We start from the raw sequence: 21,779 nt of genomic DNA, 5'->3' as shown, positions 1-21,779 counted from the left end.
CTAATGCTTGTTCGGCCGACACTCATCTCTCCCGATGCCCTCATAAACATGCATGCTCCGCTCAGCCGCGCACGCTCCGCTCAGCCGCGCACGCTCCGCTCAGCCGCGCACGCTCCGCTCAGCCGCGCACGCTCCGCTCAGCCGCGCACGCTCCGCTCAGCCGTGCATGCGTGGGTCACAATTACAATTCAAATAACATTACGTATTGTCATCCTGATCACATCAGGGGTTAAATACTATCAACGAATATACTATTACTGTGAAACGATCGGTTTGATATTGCAATCACCTTCATCATGTTTGCATTTTCAACTTTGGCCTCTTCCAGTTTTGGCTGTAGGTCGACCAGTTCTTTCTTCATTTCTCCAACCTAAGCAAAGTATAAAGATATAATGATCATCAAATCAGAGAAGATAAAGCTGGCAGTAAAGTGTTCTAGATATATGGAGGGGGGGGGGGGATTTGGATTGTATTTTTAATATGTGTCTACAGAAAGAAACTATTTGGGATGGTGCACGTGCTAATAGAAATGGTCTTGGGCAGGAGAATGTACCTATAGGGGCACATTTATTAAGACCGGCATTTTAGATGTCGGTCTTAATAAACCCCTTAAGCTGGCGGTGGAGCCGCCGAAGTTATGTAGAGGCGCTGGCCTCTTCTTAACTTCCGCGAATTGACCGCCGCTTCTAAATGTAAGACAGCTTCGGGGTTGTCTTACATTTAGACCTTTTTCTACACCTAAACCAGGTGTAGAAAATGGTAAATTAGACTGACCTACCAGACAGTCCCCTTCATTGCCCACGCTACGCCCACTTTTTTTTAGACCTGGCGTGAGCAGGCAGAAGTCACGGCGCAACTAGCCGTAATATAGGCGTATTTCAGATTCAAAAATGACCCCTAAGTTTAATGATATGTCATCTAAATAGGTCCAAAATTATTATAAGGGTCAGAGCTCTGTTTTTTTCTATTAGAAAGCTCAAAATCCCCTGCTCCGCTCAAAACGGCAACTACTCAATAAAATGTTGTTCACCTCCAGCCATCACTAGGGCGATTTCATTGCATATGAACGGATAAAGCTCCAATTGAACAAGATAACAAATCCATATGCAGTGAACTCCCCCTAGTGGCAGCAGAAAGAATTATTATTTATTTTCTGAAGACTTTAGATTTGTTATAGAGACTGTGGGGGTTCGCTCTGATAGGCAGGTTAGCGTATAGAGGAAAAGACCAGTTTATAACTCAAAAACTTCAGTGTTTATTCACACTTGTTGCAAGTACACAGTATGACAATTCAATTGCAGTATTGGTGTTCGTTCACACCCAGACAGTTCCAAAAGCAAAAACAGTCACTTTTTATCCTGGGTGTTAATCCACACCTGGTCGGTATAGCACAGGACAGAGCAGTCCTCCCGGATTCAGGCCTCCAGCCTGGCACAAGGCTCAGATACCACAGAGATTGCCAGAGCTCCAATGTCAAAGAGAGATCATCACCACGACCTGACACTGCTGGCTGTTTTTTATAGGCCTCTCAAAACCCAGCCTTGAACGTGGGGAGTAGTCACCCACCCAGCACTTTGACTACTCCCAGTAAGAGCCGTCCCGGATCAGCTATTTACAGCCATGCTAGATAGCAAAGTGTCAAATAGCAACTTCTGCTGACACATGAAAACTGGCTCTTACTCCACCGAGGCCAGGAACCTCGGTGACACATACCTATCATCCACGATGATTCCTTGTACCTTACAAGACATATCAAAGGTTTTGATCGGTGGGGGTCTGAATGCTGAGACCTCCACAGATCCCTAGAAGGAGGGGTGAGAAGCGCACAGATAGCGCACTCTCTCTCCTCACTGCATGAGACGGGCACCATAGAAGTTTATGGGCCCGTCTCGATTCTATCCTGGTACTTCACTCCCCTCGTTCTAGGGATCAGTGGTGGTGTCAGCGCTCAGACCCCCACCTATCAAAACTTTGGATCAAAAGTTTAGCAAAAAGTTAGTGAACCTTTAACTTGGCTTTTTATGAATGGCTCAGAGGCTATTCAGGTACTGTACTAGTAACCTCACAGGTGGGTCCTTAATATAAGTAATTCCTTTACAAAAGTGGCTGTCATTGGTTATTCCTTTTCTGCGGACTGACAAAGCATCCTGCTTACAAGCGGCGATCACCGCGATATGGTTTGTCAAGCCACTCCATTTCATTCTACAGGTAATTTACCAGCCGTGATTTTTGCTATTGTAATCATAGGGGTGTATGTCACCCTAACACTGACCTGAGATTCAGCGAATGCCAGCTTATCTAATCCATTGGTATATCTCTTTTTTGCTTTCATCACTGTGTCCCGCTTCTGAGATAACAGATGACGGAAAGCTGCGATCAGTTCTAGATAAGAAGTTGGGGTGACATAATTGTGTCTACCCAACTCTCCCAAAAACCTGAGGAGAGTAAAACAAAAAGACACTCTGTATGAATATACGGACTAGTCCGACCCTCTGTAGTTTTTATATGGAACTTCTGATTGTAGTCCTTCCAGTTACAGCCTTTCAACAATATGTTTGCATCAATTACTTGCGCCAGTTTTCAGATGACTTTCTGTGTGGCATCCCGGTATATATACAGTGTATATATATATATATATATATATATACACACACACACACTGTATTTTTCACCCTATAAAAGGCAAATGTCAGTGTATCTTATGGGGTGAATACTAAAATACTAATGAGTCCGGAGCAGGAGAGGTAAGTTGATCTGAGCATGGATGTCATTCACATAGAGGTCTGATCTGAGGTCTGATTGGTGGACTTATGTAGGTCTAATTGAGGGTTATTCACATGGTGGTCTGCTTGGGGGACTTATAGAGGTCTGACTGAGGGTTATTCATAGAGGTCTGATCTGAAGTCTGATTGGAGGACTGACTGAGGTATGATCTAAGGTCTGATTGGGGGTCATCCACATGGAGGTCTGATCTGAGGTCTAATTGGGGGACTTGAGGCCTAATCTGAGGTCTGATTGGGGGACTTATTAATATGTAGATCTGATCTCAGGTCTGATTGGGGGACTTATTAATACTGAGGTCTGATCTGAAACTTGATTGGGGGACTTATTAATATTGAGGTCTTATCTGATCTGAAGCCTGATTGGGGTCTGATTGGGGGTCTGATTAACATTGGGGGTCTGATGAAAATTATTTTTTTCTTATTTTCCTCCTCTAAAACCTAGGTGCGAAACCTAGGGTGAAAAATATGACACACACATACACACAACATATGTTTGCAGCACTGTACTGTAACTGGAGCAAGTGAACAATTTCATACGGTCTATAGAAAACAAGAAGATTCTATGATTGTTGCTAAAGACAAGTGGGCAGAGCTCCAAATCCACTGCAATGGACAAGGTGGACATCTACTATAAGGTATAGTCAGGTTACCTGTCAGGCATGCAGAATGAAGATGTTATCTACCTACACACAAGCACAGATATATATAATCATCTATGATAGAAGAAACAGATGAATTACTTCTCTGACAACGCAATGGCGGACGTGTGAAAGTATTTACAGATAGGAACTACTTCCTCGTGCTCAGTACTAGTAAGTTCAAGGGTTTCCAAAAACTTTACTGCCACCCTCTCGAGAGCATCCTCAGGCCAGGGCTATAAGACAAAAATATATACTAGTCAATAATGACAGGAGAAGTAAAATGTCAAATCCCGTGAGGTCTCGGTACATACCTGGAACCAGTCAATAGTACAGCAGTTGATAAGTGATGGGAACTGGCGCAGGCGGTTACGAAATGCATCACCGATTGGGCTGAATGCCACCACAATGTGAAGGTTTTCCTTACAACGGTTCACAAAGAAGGCAAAGAGAGCCAATGGGCTGAGCTCCACATTTTTATTCCCAGCTTGGGCGGCTGGACGGACTCCCTGGAATGATCAACATAATCCAAGATACAAGAGGGATATAATGAACATATGACCGTTTTATGTACTATTATGTGTAGGCTTTAAAGGGGACCTGTCACCAAGAAACTTCCGGTTTTAGAATACAATTGCATATTGGTAACAGGTACCAAAATACTTCTGTGTGTATTTAAAGAAAAAAAAAACTTAAGTATTAATATCAGATCACTGTACAAGATTAAAGGGGTTATCCAACCCCCAAAATGCCTGAGCCCCTCACAATGGTCATACTTACCCAGCTCCTCGGCACCTGCGTCGCTTCTGATGCTTGCATGGCCGCTGCTGCATCTCCCTGTCGCACGGATCAAAACATCGGGCGATGGGTGACGCTAGGGAGGCTCGTTCCTGTCGTGACCTGCTATTGGCTGCTCCCCCCCCCCCCCCACGCCGGATGTTTTTATCCACGCGACAGGGAGATGCAGCAGCGGCCGTGCGGGCATCAGAAGCGACGCGGGTGCTGGGGAGCGGGGTAAGTATAACCAGTGTGAGGGGCCCGGGCATTTTGGGGGGCATTATAACCCCTTTAAGATAAACAATGGAAGGTGACCAGCTCCCCTTACAGATGATCTGACACCAACAACTACTCAATAACATTTTGTTCACCTCCAGCCATCAATAGGGGGCGCTCATTACACATGAAGAGAGGCAGATCCCAATGAACACAATAAGAAATCCATACACAGTGACCTCGTCCTAGTGGCGGCAGAAAGAATTTTATCATTTAAAGGCTCACTTACTTTGCGCAAAACTTTTAATATATCATAGAGACATACCAAAAGTTTTGATTGGTGGGGGTCTGAGCGCAAGGCAATTGCATATTTGTAACAGGGACAAAAATACTTCTATGGGTATTATTCAAAGAAAATAATCTCACAAAAGACATCTATATTCATATCATATAGGATAGGTCATCAAAAACTAAAAACCCCTTTAAGTGAAAAAGCAGGTAATTGTGGAAATAGTTGGAAAGGTCTCTCATTATTAGGCTACATTCACACGTCCGTGGTGTGTTGCGGACCCGCAAATTGGGGGTCCGCAACACACCAGCCCGTCACCCCCATAGAAATGCCTATTCTTGTCCGCAAGCTGCGGACAAGAATAGGACATGCTCTATCTTTTTGCGGAGCTGCGGACCCAAAATCGGGGCCGCGCTCCGCAATTGCGGCTGCAGACAGCACACTGTGTGCTGTCCGCATCCATTCCGTCCCCATAGAGAATGAATGGGATGCGGACACATTTTGCGGACGTGTGAATGGAGCCTTAGAGTATTACTTTAAAAGAGACTTCAAGAACTTTTGCCATTTACTTTACCTCCATTATTTCCTGCTTTTCATCTACAGCGAAAATATTAGGAACCTCCCCGGTGTTAAGCAGACTGTCCACATCCTCCAGAAATGCCTCCTGTTTGATTTGCGTGTCTGTGATGAGAAAAATGGTCTTCTGTCCTTTCACTCCTGCGCTCTTCAGCAGGCTCTAAAATGGAGAATATTGAAAGCTAGTAATCAGTACCTGATTGGTGGGGAGCCCAACCCTCAACACCCCCACGGATCAGCTGTCTGAAGAGATCATGGACCTCCGACAAGTGCTGCAGCCTCTTCACACCATACCAAGCACAGGGCAGGGCATTGCATAGCAGCTGTACTTGGTATAACAGCTCAATGCCATTCATCTGAACAGGATTGAGCTGCAGAAAAACCATGTGAGCAATGGACATGACATCACAGGGCGAGGATCAGGCCACAGCACTTGCCTGAGCACAACAAACCCTTCCAACAGCAGAACAACGGGTGCCAGGAGTGGGACCCCTGTCGATCCTGGGGATAGGTCATCAATACTGAATTATTGGACAACAACTTTCACCCTAGTGAAAATGACAATATGCCACCACGTGTATAAGCTGCATAAGAGAAGACTTACCTTCAGGTCCTCCCTCCACTCGTTCATACCATAGCTTTTTGAAATTTCTGGTTGAAAGATATTCATTTTTGCCATAGAAGTAGCCAAACGGGTCAGCGATTGACGTCCGCTGCCTCCAACTCCGACCAATAAGGCATTACCCCCGGGCTGCTTCAGGATCCGACAAATCCGAGATAAATGTTCCAAAACATATCTGTCATTGAGAAATACAAGACAGAAGGACATACTTAGGCTAAGTTAAAAGGGTTTTCAGAGATATTAATACTGATTACCTATCGTCTGATCAGTGGTGGTCCAGCACCCGGGACCCCCGCCGATCAGCCCTGGCACTCCTGTGAGCGCCGACATTGTATAGCGGCTGTGCTTGGTATCCATTCACTTCTATGGGGCTGAGCTGCTCCTAGGCCATGTGACCAATGAACTTGTGGTCAATGGCATAAAAAAAGCTGGAGAAGACCACAGCGCTACTGAGAGTGCCGCGTCCCGGGTATCGGACCCCCACGATCAGATACTGATGACTTATCCCTTGACGTTATTGAATTGTGGTAATGTAAATGCACATGGTGCGATCTGTCTGCGATGTGAACGATGTAAAAACAGGCAAGTTTTATGTAAATCGTTGCTGTCTGAATACATTGAATGATCCCCCATTCAGCAAGTAAACGATCACATGCGAATCCATTTGCACACAATAATCTTTGCATGAAAATTCCTGTCTGTCATTGGCTTTAAATTGGCAATTGCTATTGTGCCATTAATCGCCAATGCAACTATCTACTCATCTAAATCCACTCTTAGCCTCCGACTCCTGCTGTCGAGCCTCTAGTAAAATACTTGTCAGATTTGGTTTAATTTAGGCAAATCATCAATGTGTGAACTTAGTTTTATTAAGGCTGGCGTTTTAGACGTCCGTCTTAATAAACCCTATAGCTGGCGGTGGATCACCGAAGTTATGTACAGGCGCTGGCCTCTACATAAGTTCATCGCATCCAGCGCCAAATCTAAATGGAAGACAGCTTCCTTGCTGTCTTACATTCAGACCATTTTCTACAACTAAACCAGACGTAGAAAATGATGAATGAGACAGGCCTGCCGGCCCGCCCCTTCCCCGCCAACGCCACTTTTTTTTACCTGGCGTGAGCGGGGAAGAAGTCGCAGATTCTGCCGCACCATGGCGTGCAACAGAATCTGCACCAGATATACACCACAAAGTGCCGTATAGCTGGTCATAAATGACCCCCTAATTGCTTCTCCTAAAGGAATATGCAAATGGCAGCAGAAGATACAGTGTCAGACAGAGGGAGGGGCAGAATAAGGAGACTTGTTGTTTCAGAGGTTTTTTAACAGGTAGCAGCAAGTATATAGCCGCATTGGTAAGAACTATGTCACGACCGTAGACCGTGAAACACACACACGGTGAGCCCTGACTGGAACCCAACCCGCTTTCCCTGCCTATTTGAAGGGCAAGCCCTAAGCAGCAAGTCCTCAACTGGTCGACCGTCCCTATGCTGGTTAAGTGCAGGGAGCAAGTCCAAGCTACAGGAACCTGTTCACACAGCCGGAACCCAAACAGACAAATACTCAGAGAAAGGTCAAACAGAAATGAGTTTAAGCCAGGAGAACTATATGGTACCAAATCACAGGATGGAGGGTAGCCAAAAATAGCCAAGCCAAAGGTCAAAACTAGACAGGTATCAAGGTACAAAATCACTAGAAAGAGGGAGGTCAAAGACAAGCCGAAGTCAAATACAAAACAATCCACAACACACACCGGAGCATAACAAGGAAAAACCAGTAACTGGGGAAGGGTGTATTGCCAGCAGGGGATTTAAATAGAGCGCTGAGTCCCTGGATCAGAACCTGATAGGTCCAGGGAACTTGGCGCCCCATTGGACCAGAATACAGTCCTGAGATAGGCAGGCTGAGCAGTCCCTCAGCCTACATCATAGACATACGCAGGTGATACCTATGACTCATAAATCTCCCCAGCAAACAAGTGCTGTGGGGAGGAACATAGCCAGGAAGCATGGCGGTGTGGCTAAGGCTACTTTCACACTGCCGTTTATGGGTCCGCCTGTGAGATCCGTTTCAAGGCTCTCACAAGTGGCCCAAAACAGATCAGTGCATTCTGAATGGATAAGGATCTGTTCAGAATGCATCAGTTTGGCTCCGTTCCGCCTCCATTCTGCTCTGGAGGCAGACACCAAAACGCTGCTTGCAGCCAAACGGATCCGTCCTGACTTACAATGGAAGTCAATGGGGATGGATCCGTTTTCACTGACACAATATGGTGCAATTATAAACGGATCCGTACCCCATTGACTTTCAATGTAAGTCAGGACGGATCCGTTTGACTTAGACTTTTTTTTTTACTTAGTTATGCAAACGGATCCGTTCTGAACGGATCTAAGCGTTTGCATTTATAGGTGCGGATCCGTCTGTGAAAGTAGCCTTAGGCGTAGCGTCACCAGAGGGCGTGGCCTGGACTGTGCGTCATGGGGGGGCACTGCCCGGCATCACGTCTCACTCCTCAGGTCTCACAGAGCGCATCGCTGGAGCCCAGCCAGGTTACTTTCACACTTGCGTTAGGAGCGGATCCGTCTGGTGTCTGCACAGACGGATCCGCTCCTATAATGCAAACGCTTGCATCCGTTCAGAACGGATCCGTTTGCATGTTCATGATAATGCAAACGGATCCGTTTTGACTTTACATTGAAAGTCAATGGGGGACGGATCCGTTTGAAAATTGAGCCATATTGTGTCTGGACGGATCCGCTCGCCTCCGCACGGCCAGGCGGACACCCGAACGCTGCAAGCAGCGTTCAGGTGTCCGCTCACTGAGCGGAGCGGAGGCTGAGCGGAGCGGAGGCTGAGCGCTGGCAGGCGGATGCATTCTCAGTGGATCCGCCTCCACTGAGAATGCATTAGGGCCGGACGGCTGCGTTCAGGACCGCTCGTGAGCCCCTTCAAACAGAGCTCACGAGCGGACACCTGAACGCAGGTGTGAAAGTAGCCAGTTGGTGACAAGGTAATCTGCAGTTGGATCTGCAACATGACAATCTACAAATCTGCACCAGAAATCTGAGGGTCAGCATTGGATTTCTGTCCCAGATTCCATGGGAAATGGATATCAGATTTTCCCAACAGGTATTTTAAGCCATATAAGCATACCCTTTCTGTTCCACCGGGACTTCATGTTGTGTTTGATGTAGGAGTAAGAGCATACCTGAATATAACCAGATTCATGCGAGTTTTGTGGGTCTGATTGTATTCATCCAGACATCTCTCCACAACATCATTGAACTGCTGGACGCTTGGTATCTCTTCGTATAGACGTTCATCTCCTTCAAGGTCAGGATTCATGTAGTCACCAAACAGCAAGTTTCTAATGTCTTCTTCTGAGAGCTGCAAAATACCAGAAACATCTTACTATCATTGCAAGCTAGAACTATGATAAGCATCCATAACTTTATAAAGAAAGGATAGCTCTTATTACCTGGGTCAACACAGCCGGCAATTATCGTTAACTGCTCCTTCTCAATAACTGGTTGCTCATCAGGGGAAGTGAGTGCTGCATTTAGGGCGGGTTCGCATTCGAGTTATAAATTCCATTATAATAGATGTCGTTACGTATTTTCTATCCGTGTCCGTTCCGGGTTTTTTTCCCGCACCGTATGCGGAACCATTCATTTCAATTGGTCCACAAAAAAAAACGGAAGTTACTCCGTGTGCATTCCTTTTCTGTATGTCCGTATTTCCGTTCCGCAAAAAAATAGAACATGTCCTATTATTCTCCGCATTACGGACAAGGACAGGACTGTTCTATTAGAGGCCAGCTGTTCAGTTCCGCAAAATACGGAATGCACACGGATGTATTCCGTTTTTTTTTGCAGATCTGTGTTTTGCAGACCGCAAAATACATACGGTCGTGTGCATGAGCCCTAACAGATGTCGACAGGACTTTTTTTCCCGTCATGTATAACGGGACAAAGGGAACTGTTATTTGTGACCATAGACATGTATTAGGACAGGGCAAAACTGAATGCCTCTTAAAGGGTTCCATTTTGCATTCCAAACCCTATAACGGAATTTATAACTCGAATGCGAACCCTCCCTAACATGCAGCAATCATAGGGACCAGCAATTGCCGCTGGCTGTGATTGCTTGTGCCATCATTTATCAAAACTGGTGTAAAGAAAAACTGGCTTAGTTGTCCATAACAAGATTCCATAGAAGCATTGAAAAGTGAAAGGTGGAATCTAAGGTGGAAAATGGCAGCTAAGCCAGTTTAATAAATCTCCCCCTTTGTTTCTGGGCAGCAGATCGCTGTTTATACAGGACGATCTGCTGCACAAAAAATGATGATTTTGGAGTCCGCATCAGAGATGCTTTCACTTGCTGAACAAGCACTGGCATGGTAAAGATGGCTGCATTTTTTATCTGTTTGCAGCGGACTGCGCACAGACCCATAAAACACAATGGAGCAAATGACACTGTTTTCCCACACAGACTAATTAATTGACGGTATGAACTAGAATAAAGAAGCTAAACATGCCTGAGATTATCATCCATCAATAGCCTCTGTGATAAATCTGATGTATCTTTAGGCTGTCCAGTCCAAGGCTCCATTCAGACGTCCGTTTGAATGGTCCGGATCCACAGTGTGCTGTCCGCATCTGCACTTCCGTTCTGTGGCCCCGAACTTCCTGTCCGCGGCTCCGCAAAAGAATAGAACATGTCCTATTCTTGTCCGCAAAACACTTACGGACATGTGAATGGACCCTAAAGGCTGTATTACATTGGCTGATATTTCGGACGATAATCGCAAACGAGTGTTGAACGCATGAACGTTTGTTAGTGATCATCTTGCAGTGCAATACTGTCGCTGATTGCCTGACGAATGAGCAATCGGCGAATCTCTGACAATTCCGATTTTTAAACATGCTTAAGAATCAGCGCTTGCCGGTGGCAGATTGTGCCGTCTAATAGCAAACCACTAGACAGTATGGGGACGAGCGATAGCATAGCAATCGCTCCTCCACGTGCTGCGGAGATCACTGCATGTAATAGCAGCGGTCTAGAGGGAACGCTTTCCTCCCGACAATCGCTTGCTGATCTGCCTGTCTTATACAGCCTTTAGTTTACACTGTCTAATAGTCGGGCAGATTATTGCTAATGAGCATTTATACAAACGCTCATTAGAGATAATTGGCCCATTCAAAGGTGCCAATGTTTACCCGATGAACGAGCAAAACACTTGTCCATCATAGATCGTAGGTGCGGTCACCTAAATTAGCCTTTGTGGGCAGCAGATCGTGCCGTCTCAACAGCCTCTGCTGCCAGCAATCAGTGATTCTGTATGAGGACGAGCGATGGCATAGCGATCATTCTTCCCCCTACTGTGCACAGGATCGTTGCATGTAAACGCAACGGTCTCCTCCACTGACAAGCAGGTCCATCGAGCAGTGTATCAGTAAATCTACCACATTGTGTATTTCAGTACTCACAGGTTCGTTTCCTTGTCTTAAGTTCTCAAAAACAGAGTCAAAATTTTCTTTGAAATGCTCTTTCACCACATCATTTAATAACTTGTACAGCCAGGTTCTGTCCTTGTCGTCAACTAAGCGGTCATAAAACACTCGCAAGACCTCATGAACAAACAGTCGCACCATGACGCGTTTATTCTCCACAGACTGTTTCTTGATAAGTAAGCAGCCTTGCACCACTCGGGAAAAATCCCGCAGATTAAATGTATAATGGGATTTGGCAGGTGTGGGTAACAGGTTCTCCATGGCTTTCTTGTAAACCTGGAATTTAGATACAAAAACATAAGTAAGGTAAAAAGATTCTTCCGAAGCACCGCACCGAGTCCCATAGAGTGCTATAGGTCTAAAGGGACTAAATGTGCTGCCATACAAGTTTAATAAAACATCCAGGATTTCACCATGGTCATATGTGTGGAGAATTTAAAAGTTTATTCCCATCTTCGATATATGGGGTCACAGATCTACCTGAAAGGGATGACCAGAGGCCACTTCACTAGGAACGACAGAGGTTTGGAGACCCCATTCTGGAGACTGTCACGGGTCCTAGAGCTTTGACCCACATTTATCATACATTTATGACATATCCCGTGGGGGTATGCCATAAATATCTAAGATGGGGCTACCGCTTTAAATACAGAATTTCTCACCTCCATTGTGCCATTGACTATTTGGTTCCCCACAGTAAAGAATTCTGGTGGAAACTCATTGTTTCGTAGATAAAAGGCGACTACAGCGGAGAAGATTCGGACCATAGTCTCATCGCTGAAAGCATTTATGGTGCAGATATTAAAATGACGCAAGAACCGAGGAGTAACTGCGTTTCTTCCACCACCAGGAGGACCCATCGCGGCAACCAGCTGTACATCCACGAGTGAGATTTTGGAGGTGTCTTTCAAGTCGTACCTAAAGGTTGAGAACAATCTTTAGTGTAAAGTGAAATAAATAGACAAAGGCAAAAAAATTATCAATTCAAAATTATTTACTGCTGTCAATTTTGTAATAATTACCAGTTCCCATGGTCGAAGAACTGACGCAACAGCTCGATAGGTGGCTGTGCACCATATTTCTCTAATGCGGGCATGTTCATATCATCCACAAATATGATGCATTTCTTCCCCATCTGAGGGCCGTACACACCTTTGCGTCTTTTATCCAGTCTGTCCATGACAATGTTCTAGAATGGTTATGGTGAGGTTAGTAGGATGCAACGTATGAGCCGGCAAATTCAACATGATTCTTAGTACTATCTGCCTCCAAATTCTCTAGCTGTAGAGCAAAATGCAAACACTGCAGCTTATTCCGGTATCAAAGACTCTTGTCATTATATTTGAGGGGTTGTCTGACCCCGGTTGTCTCATGAATGCCGATTTCCTCAGGTCAGACATCAGAAGACGCCTTCACCAGAGAAAGTTGTGATTTTCATCCATTTCTTCTGCACTGGCTGCTAAAATGTAGTATGAGTTATGGTCCGTGATAGCGGAATCCATAGCGGAATTCTTAGATAACCCAAACTTTGTAGCCAAACTTGAAAACACAAGTTCGCTCATCCCTAATTACAGGTCAACCTTTCAGTTTTGCACATGTCCATACTCCCTAGGCAGCAGTCAGCCGGACAATTCTTTGGCTGACAGCTATCAATCCTGACTTTCCCCCCATACACATGCAAACTCAGCTTAGGGCGGGCTCACATCAGCGTTATGAATTCCGTTATAACGTAAAATAACGGAATTCATGAGACGGAAGTCAAAACGGAAACCTTTGGAGGCATTCCGTTTTGATCCGTCATAGTAGAGGTCTGTGGGCAAGTAAAATGGATCCGTCTGGTTTCCGTTATGCAGGCCAGAAAAGAAAGTCTTGTCGACAGGTTTCCGTTTTGAATTCCGTCTTACGATTTCTGTTATAACATGAAAGCAATAACGGAATTCATAACGCTGATGTGAACCCGCCCTTAGCAGAGCATGCACGTATTTCTAGCGAGGAGAAGGGAATAAGTTGCTGCCATAAACCTCTGGCAGTAGAGTATCTCTTTTTAGAACAAAGGGTCCTTCTTAATACCAACATCTGGGGCAATGGTAAAGTTTGGACACCCCCTCACACATGCAGGTCCTGACGTTTGCCTAATGTGTATGGCCACCTTAGAAATGACCATGTAACACATGGGTAGGCTTGGATGGTCAGAGAGCTGCTTGTAGTTGGTGGCCTTCCTCTTTGTTTCCGTAGCATACCTCCCATAACACCTATATGACCTAAATCTAACGAGGCATATGGAAAGGGGTTGACCTTATAAGGCACCCCCTTGAGTTAGTAATTGTCTTGTGTCACAGCCCATTTAGAACAGACTGATAACAGAAAGTAAAGTAAGAAAGACAGGACAAACCTGAGTCTGATTAGCACTCGTTCGAGCAGAAAAGTTGATGAAGAAGGGAAAGAATTTATCTTTGTCCAGATTGTTCATGAGTTTGTCTTTGACATAAACAGATTTACCTGTCCCTGTTGGTCCCACAAATAACAGTGGGCTGAAGGAAAAAAAAGGAAATAAGTGTAGGGCAACCATAAAACCATTTTACCGTTTAGCAAGGATCAAGTAAAACCAGTAATCTAAATAACTAGGACACTATCTGCAGCATACGTTATAGCAGCTCACAAATCTAGCTCTTCCATGAGCCAGGGCGGACACAAGGCAATCAAATTCCCTGGGTTTGCTCAGCAGCAGACAAACAGAGATAGATTTTATTACCACTTGCATATCATTGACAGAACACAGGCTACCGTAAATGATGGGCTTTATCCTGCCAATGGACTTGCAGTGTAATGGTGACTACCATATCTTTAGTTTTATAAGATGCACCTTTTTCCTCCCAAAAGTGGGTTTTTGCAAAGCGAATACTATTGAGCGCTTCCATTATGGAGGCACTCATTAGTACAATAGGACAGGGGAGCGGGGAGTGTAGTGCTGCTAGTGCTGGTATTACTCACAGCTCACTGGTCTTCTTCTCTAAACTCCGCACTGTGCTGTTTCCTGACAGTTTATAGTGTCAGGAAGTAGAGCTGTCCGGAGCAGGAGAGGTAAGTTGTTTTATTTATTTTTTGTCTGATCTGAGGCCTGATGAAGATTGGGGGTCTGATCTGAGGTCTGATATAGATTGAAGGTCTGATTAAGATTGGAAGTCTGATCTGAGGTCTGATGATTGGGGGTCGGATCTGAGGTCTGATATAGATTGGAGGTCTGATGAAGAATGAGGGTCTGATCTGAGGTCTGATATAGATTGGAGGTCTGATGAAGACTAAGGGTTTGATCTGAGGTCTGATATAGATTGGAGGTCTGATGAAGATTGGAAGTCTGATCTGAGGTCTGATGATTGGGGGTCAGATCTAAGGTCTGATATAGATTGGAGGTCTGTTGAAGATTGGGAGTCTGATCTGAGGTCTGATGATTGGTGGTCGGATCTGAGGTCTGATATAGATTGGAGGTCTGATGAAGATTGGAAGTCTGATCTGAGGTCTGATGATTGGTGGTCGGATCTAAGGTCTGATATAGATTGGAGGTCTGTTGAAGATTGGGAGTCTGATCTGAGGTCTGATGATTGGGGGTCGGATCTGAGGTCTGATATAGATTGGAGGTCTGATGAAGAATGAGGGTCTGATCTGAGGTCTGATATAGATTGGAGGTCTGATGAAGACTAAGGGTTTGATCTGAGGTCTGATATAGATTGGAGGTCTGATGAAGATTGGAAGTCTGATCTGAGGTCTGATGATTGGGGGTCGGATCTAAGGTCTGATATAGATTGGAGGTCTGTTGAAGATTGGGAGTCTGATCTGAGGTCTGATGATTGGGGGTCGGATCTGAGGTCTGATATAGATTGGAGGTCTGATGAAGAATGAGGGTCTGATCTGAGGTCTGATATAGATTGGAGGTCTGATGAAGACTAAGGGTTTGATCCGAGGTCTGATATAGATTGGAGGTCTGATGAAGACTGAGCGTCTGATCTGAGGTCTGTTGATTGGGGGTCGGCTCTGAGGTCTGATGAAAAATATTTATTCTTATTTTCCTCCTCTAAAAACCTGCGTCTTATGGTCAGATGCGTGTTATAGAGCGAAAAATATGGTAATTTGCTGACTGCTCATGACTTCCCTGCTCCATTATCCATTATGCATTCTGATGATTGGACAAATAATTATCAGTTGTTGGTTCATCAAATAGCATTTCAATCCATTATACTCAACTTACATGGTATATTTGATACACATATCCATGAGGAAGGTGTATCTGACAGTGTCCATAGTTGGCACAATGATATCTTGGATTTTGGTGTTTTTGTCCCACATGGCTGTTCCTTTGATAAATTCATTCCAGTGAACCCAGCGCCCGCGGCCTTTAAGCTTGAAAGAACATAAAAAAGTTAACACCGAATTTATGAGAAATATAAGATTTCAAATTCAATCTTAGAACTTTTCTAGGATGAGAAAGCATCAACATGTTGAATAAGTTTGACACGTGAAGGTCCAGAGCAATGACTGACTTGTCTTTTTCAGGATTAAAGAGCAACTTATGGCGTCTGGTTTCAGGAACACACTTTACCTCATACATATTGTCATAGACCATGCCTTTATCATCAAATGGACATTCCCATTTCCCCACGGATGCTGGAACAGGGTTCTGATCATTTTTTCCTGAGACAATTTCTTTCAAAAAAGCATCAAACTTGACTTGGCTGTCGGTGTCACAGCAGCCACCAATGGACCAAACCAAGGAGAAAGCAAAACAGGCCTAGAGGAAAAAAGAGAATACTAGATAGGAACCTATATGCATACAGTCTCTAGAAACCAAGGCCATGACTCAAGACTTGATACTGAACACTAAAACATTCTTTGCACTGTGGGCAACCTGGACAACACTGGCACAGAATTTCCCATGGTTTCCTCCTTCCTTAATTATACTTATAAGAAAATAATCCCTCGTTTTTGTCCTTGGGCATCAATTTCTAGTTTTGCCTGCAGAAAAAACGGCATTGAAATGCAAAATATGAACTGGGCATCAAAAAGAATCTATAAAAAAACATCTGGGCAATCAGCGCTAAATGATTCGATTCAGAATAATGAAGACTGATAGATGCTTGACTTCTTGCCCCATGGCAAGCCTTTGGGCCAGTGGTGAATTTCCTATCCACCTTGAGTTTCCATGTAGGCTTGCATTGTAAATATATTGCCTTGTCCGGAAATATTCCTTTTATTTGTAAGCCTTGACCATGAAATTCATCTTATATGGGAAACCCTGCTTATCCCAACGTTTGCACAGGTCCAGCCGTGTATGGGATCAGCAGATGTCCCACTTACCATGATCCAGATACGAATGTTCTTATTAGTGGGATCTTCTCTCACCGCATCAAAAATCAGCATCTCCAGTAATCTTGTGAGCGATACTACTACATTGCCATTGCTGGTTGTCACCAGTTCCTGTGAGGGAAGACACCATCGTAAAGTCACGTGAGGTAGATCTGATTATAAAATCACATCAGTAAATAACTAATAATATCAGATAGTGACACATATCTTTTTTTTTATAATTTGGTTTTTATTTTCGGATTGCATATTTTTTTCATTCTATTTCCTGGACATGAGACACCATGGACAGGAGGGGACCTCATTGACTTCTATGTTAGACTTTCATGTCACCTATTGTGAATGGTGGATCCTGTGTTATCTCTACAGAGGTGCTATCTGTCATTCTAATCATGCCTGTAATGATAAGCAGATAATCGCAGTAAATTGGGATCTGTACAAACCAAGAAGCGGCATCTATTATTAGGCTTAGTGGCCAGTGCCAAAACTGCAGGATTTTTAGGATTTTTTTATATAGATATTGACAAAACTAAAAATAACGTCATCATAAATCCTTTAAAAATATGTTTAACATAAAGACTTGGTTTAAACAATAGGCCATTTTCCCTTTAAGGGGTTTTCCAGGACTAGAATATTGATGGTCTGTCCTTAGGATAGTATAGGGGATAATGAGATCCGCACACCCTGTTTTGGTAGTGGGTGCCCACGGAGGACGAAGAATCGTCACGTAGCAAAGTGAAGGAATTCGTGGCACACCAGAGTAAGTTTGATGCAATTTAATTAATTCATTGATGTTTTACATCATTTCATAATTTCATGTATATACACGTAATTGATACATCCGGATAGCAAATTAGGCTTGTATAACGTGTCCCAACGTTTCGGCCATATATCTGGCCTTTGTCAAGGGATCTGTGGTTATGGTTGTGGAGACCTCAACCGGATGTGACGGGTCGAGGTCTCCACAACCATAACCACAGATCCCTTGACAAAGTCCAGATATATGGCCGAAACGTTGGGACACGTTATACAAGCCTAATTTGCTATCCGGATGTATCACTTACGTGTATATACATGAAATTATGAAATGATGTAAAACATCAATGAATTAATTAAATTGCATCAAACTTACTCTGGTGTGCCACGAATTCCTTCACTTTGTCCTTAGGATAGATCATCAATGTCAGATTGGTGGGGGTACAACTCCTGTCACCCCTGGAGGTTGTCTGCTGTGGACAATAAGTTTTTATTTTATTTTAAGGTTACAATTTACAGTTAATTAGATCATATGTGAAATAAATACAGGTTTCTAATGAACATAAACAATAAAAAGGTTTTTAGTACAATAAATTCGCTAGTTTTGTGATTATTTCTAACATGAATATATTAAATGTAATATATAATCAATATATAGTAAAGAATAGGTTAAATAATTTGTCGTTATTGTTATATATTTAGTTAAAATCTATTTTTAAATTTGTATAATATAATTGTTACATTTCATTTCTGAAAAGAAATTTTTTATTAACTACAGTAAATGATTGAATTGAGGTAAGTGAATTGTGCGTTTTTCATGCAACGCAGGCCCCATAGAAGTGAATGGGGCTGCGTGAAAATAGCAAGCATCCGCAAGCAAGTGCGGATGCGGTGCGATTTTCAAGCCTAGTTGCTAGGAGACGATCGGGATGGGGACCAGATCATTATTATTTTCCCTTATAACATGGTTATAAGGGAAAATAATAGCATTCTGAATACAAAATGCTCAGTAAAATAGGGTGATGGATCATGTGATGGACCATGTGATGAGCGCAGTGACGTCACCACAGGTCCTTTTCCTCCTGGGCATCAAAGAAGAAGACAGAAGAGAAGCCGGACTGCATGAACAAGTGGATGAGGTGAGTTAAATTATTTTGTAATTTCTTTTAACCCCTCCATCCCTGTTTTACTATGCATTCTGTATTAAGAATGCAATTATTTTCCCTTATAACCATGTTATAAGGGAAAATAATAAAATCTACACAACACCTAACCTTCACAGAAGTTCGGGTTCGGGTACCAAACATGTCGATTTTTCTCACGCTTGTGCAAAACGCATTAAAACGCTTTGCACTCTGCATTTTCACGCGACGCACCCGCTTCCTATCCGGCCCTCACACGCGATGCCCGTGTGAAAGAGGCCTTAGTGAACTTGCCAACAAGTGCTCAAATTTCCTGTAGCAGTGCCACAGGTGAAATGAAGCATTCTATGGTATTCATTGAAATCAATAGGTGATCCACTAGATCCTTGAATGTGTTGGGTCTTCCAGACAGAGATAGAGACACTCTTTGTACTGGCTGCCTTATCTGGCTAATTGATGAGTGTCCTGAGCAGGAGAACCCCTTCCCGAACCCTTTTCACTCAAAATTCCCTAAAAGGGCATTTTAAAATGGGATTTCTAAAGCAGACAACCCCTTTAATATATGAAATGAATATAAATCTGTTCAGTCATGGGTGAACATTGTTTCATCTCTGTAATATATGGTGATTAATGTCACTGTCTAATGCACGATAACATTTGTGCAATGCACTGACAATTAGAAAACGAATGGAAACACTTGGTCCTCACCTTGCACTGTTTCCGGAGGAATCTGAGTGAAGGTTGGATGAGCCACTTGAAGAGTTCCTCTAGAAGAGTGAAGAGTTCTTTAGTCTTCAATGCATCAGGAAGGGTGCTGAGCCAAGACCTCACCAGTGGAGCCCAACCCAATTGTTGGGGTTCCAGATAAATCATACCACAGCGGCTCACAGTGGCAGGCTAGAAAGGGAAATAGAGAGCAAAAAATTAAAATAGTTAGCCCGGTTGATATAAGACCCAAGCCTATGTAGTTAACCACTAAGCATGCAGTTTTGATCCAGATGAAGAAAAAAAAACAGACTGTATGAAGTCATTTCCCATCGTCCTAAAAGGGGTCTGTGCACCTTTGGGGGGGGGGGGGGGGCTGGCAAATCACCCCTTTTGGGCAGACCTGCGAAGAGAAGCCTACTTACCTGCTTCCCTGGCCGCAGCGGTGACCTGCTCTCCTTGCATCATGTCAAATGGTCACGTGACGCAAGGGGTGCAGGTCACTGCTGCGGCCAGCGACTGGCTGCAGCAGTTAAAATGGAAGTTGACATCCGGGGAGCGCAGCGGAGCAGCTGAGGCTGGGGAGAGGAGGGGAGCCAGTGCCGGGAGGCAAGTAAGTTGGATTCCCTTTGCAGGTCTAACCAAGAAGGAAGAGGAAGGGGTGCCATGTAACACCACCTCCTCTTCAAACAGCTGATTAGCAGGGGTGCTGGGTGTCGGACCTGATATTGAAGACCTATCCTGAGGGTAGGTAATCAAGATAAAAACCCCTGCACAACCCCTTTAAGTCACCCCGATCCATTTATTTTGTACTAAATAACATACGATAGTTGCCATTTATATAACTGGATGGGAATCTTTCATATAAGAAGACTGGAAACGTACCGAAGCCTGGGACAGGTCCATTGTCTCAAATATCAGGCTCATCTGAGGTGACATCTGAATGATCTCCCCACTCATCAAGCAGAGCTGAAAATAGAGGAGCACGGGTCAAAATGGGAAATTTCTGAACAAACACATTTTGAAGGAGCCTGAGAAGTAACTTATTACATAGTAACTGTAAGCTTCTGGCAGGAAAATACAATTATTCTATCCTCATTCATTGCCAAAAATAGTGCAAAAATCTAGTAGCTAATAAATATTTGGAAAATTATCCAACAACGTGTAAAATGTTACCTCCTTATAAAAAATATCTATTGTGCTGATTTTTGTATACGATTGTACAATATAGCAAGACAGGAGATAGATCGATAGATATGAGACAGGCAGACAGATAGATAGATAGATAGATAGATAGATAGATAGATAGATAGATAGATAGATAGATAGACAGACAGACAGAAAGATAGACAGATTGAGAGAAAGACAGACAGAAAGATAGATAGATAGATAGATAGATAGATAGATAGATAGATAGATAGATAGATAGATAGATAAATGGAGAGATAGATAGACGGATAGATAGATAGATAGATAGATAGATAGATAGATAGATAATAGATAGATAGATAGATAGATAGATGATGGAGAGATAGATAGATAGATAGATAGATAGATAGATAGATAGATAGATAGATAAATGGAGAGATAGATAGACGGATAGATAGATAGATAGATTGAGAGAAAGATAGACAGATAGATAGATAGATAGATAGATACAGTGGGGGAAATAATTATTTGACCCCTCACTAATTTTGTAAGTTTGTCCAATGACAAAGAAATGAAAAGTCTCAGAACAGTATCATTTCAATGGTAGGTTTATTGTAACAGTGGCAGATAGCACATCAAAAGGAAAATCGAAAAAATAACTTTAAATAAAAGATAGCAACTGATTTGCATTTCATTGAGTGAAATAAGTATTTGAACCCTCTAACAAAAAAAGACTTAATACTTGGTGGAAAAACCCTTGTTTGCAAGCACAGAGGTCAAACGTTTCTTGTAATTGATGACCAAGTTTGCGCACATTTTAGGAGGAATGTTGGTCCACTCCTCTTTGCAGATCATCTCTAAATCCCTAAGGTTTCGAGGCTGTCTCTGTGCAACTCTGAGCTTGAGCTCCCTCCATAGGTTTTCGATTGGATTAAGGTCCGGAGACTGACTAGGCCACTCCATGACCTTAATGTGCTTCTTCTTGAGCCACTCCTTTGTTGCCTTTGCTGTATGTTTTGGGTCATTGTCGTGCTGGAACACCCATCCACGACCCATTTTCAGTTTCCTGGCAGAGGGAAGGAGGTTGTCGCTCAGGATTTCACGATACATGGCTCCGTCCATTTTCCCGTTTATGCGAATAAGTTGTCCTGTGCCCTTAGCAGAAAAACACCCCCAAAGCAAAATGTTTCCACCCCCATGCTTGACGGTGGGGACGGTGTTTTGGGGGTCATAGGCAGCATTTTTCTTCCTCCAAACA

At 43.6% G+C, this 21,779-nt stretch overlaps 1 protein-coding gene across 1 annotated transcript in view; it reads right to left on the bottom strand.

Moving 5' to 3' along the window:
* The window catches only part of DNAH12 (dynein axonemal heavy chain 12), a 124,427-nt gene that overhangs the window by 34,292 nt on the left and 68,356 nt on the right, over positions 1 to 21,779 (bottom strand). Inside the window, exons 34-49 of the mRNA XM_040407665.1 lie at positions 20,258 to 20,341; positions 19,376 to 19,564; positions 16,764 to 16,883; positions 16,009 to 16,197; positions 15,658 to 15,809; positions 13,807 to 13,945; positions 12,437 to 12,603; positions 12,077 to 12,332; positions 11,391 to 11,690; positions 9,110 to 9,288; positions 5,884 to 6,076; positions 5,278 to 5,439; positions 3,736 to 3,930; positions 3,524 to 3,657; positions 2,273 to 2,435; positions 290 to 370 (exon numbers count right to left, since the gene is read on the bottom strand). Of these exons, the coding sequence (XP_040263599.1) occupies positions 290 to 370; positions 2,273 to 2,435; positions 3,524 to 3,657; positions 3,736 to 3,930; positions 5,278 to 5,439; positions 5,884 to 6,076; positions 9,110 to 9,288; positions 11,391 to 11,690; positions 12,077 to 12,332; positions 12,437 to 12,603; positions 13,807 to 13,945; positions 15,658 to 15,809; positions 16,009 to 16,197; positions 16,764 to 16,883; positions 19,376 to 19,564; positions 20,258 to 20,341 (2,703 nt within the window). The remainder of the gene's footprint in view (positions 1 to 289; positions 371 to 2,272; positions 2,436 to 3,523; positions 3,658 to 3,735; positions 3,931 to 5,277; positions 5,440 to 5,883; positions 6,077 to 9,109; positions 9,289 to 11,390; positions 11,691 to 12,076; positions 12,333 to 12,436; positions 12,604 to 13,806; positions 13,946 to 15,657; positions 15,810 to 16,008; positions 16,198 to 16,763; positions 16,884 to 19,375; positions 19,565 to 20,257; positions 20,342 to 21,779) is intronic.

This window comes from Bufo bufo, chromosome 9, assembly GCF_905171765.1.
Source record: "Bufo bufo chromosome 9, aBufBuf1.1, whole genome shotgun sequence".
NCBI lineage: Eukaryota > Metazoa > Chordata > Amphibia > Anura > Bufonidae > Bufo > Bufo bufo.
Note: the sequence above shows the minus strand (reverse complement) of the source record. Positions and strands in the feature narration are given on the sequence as shown.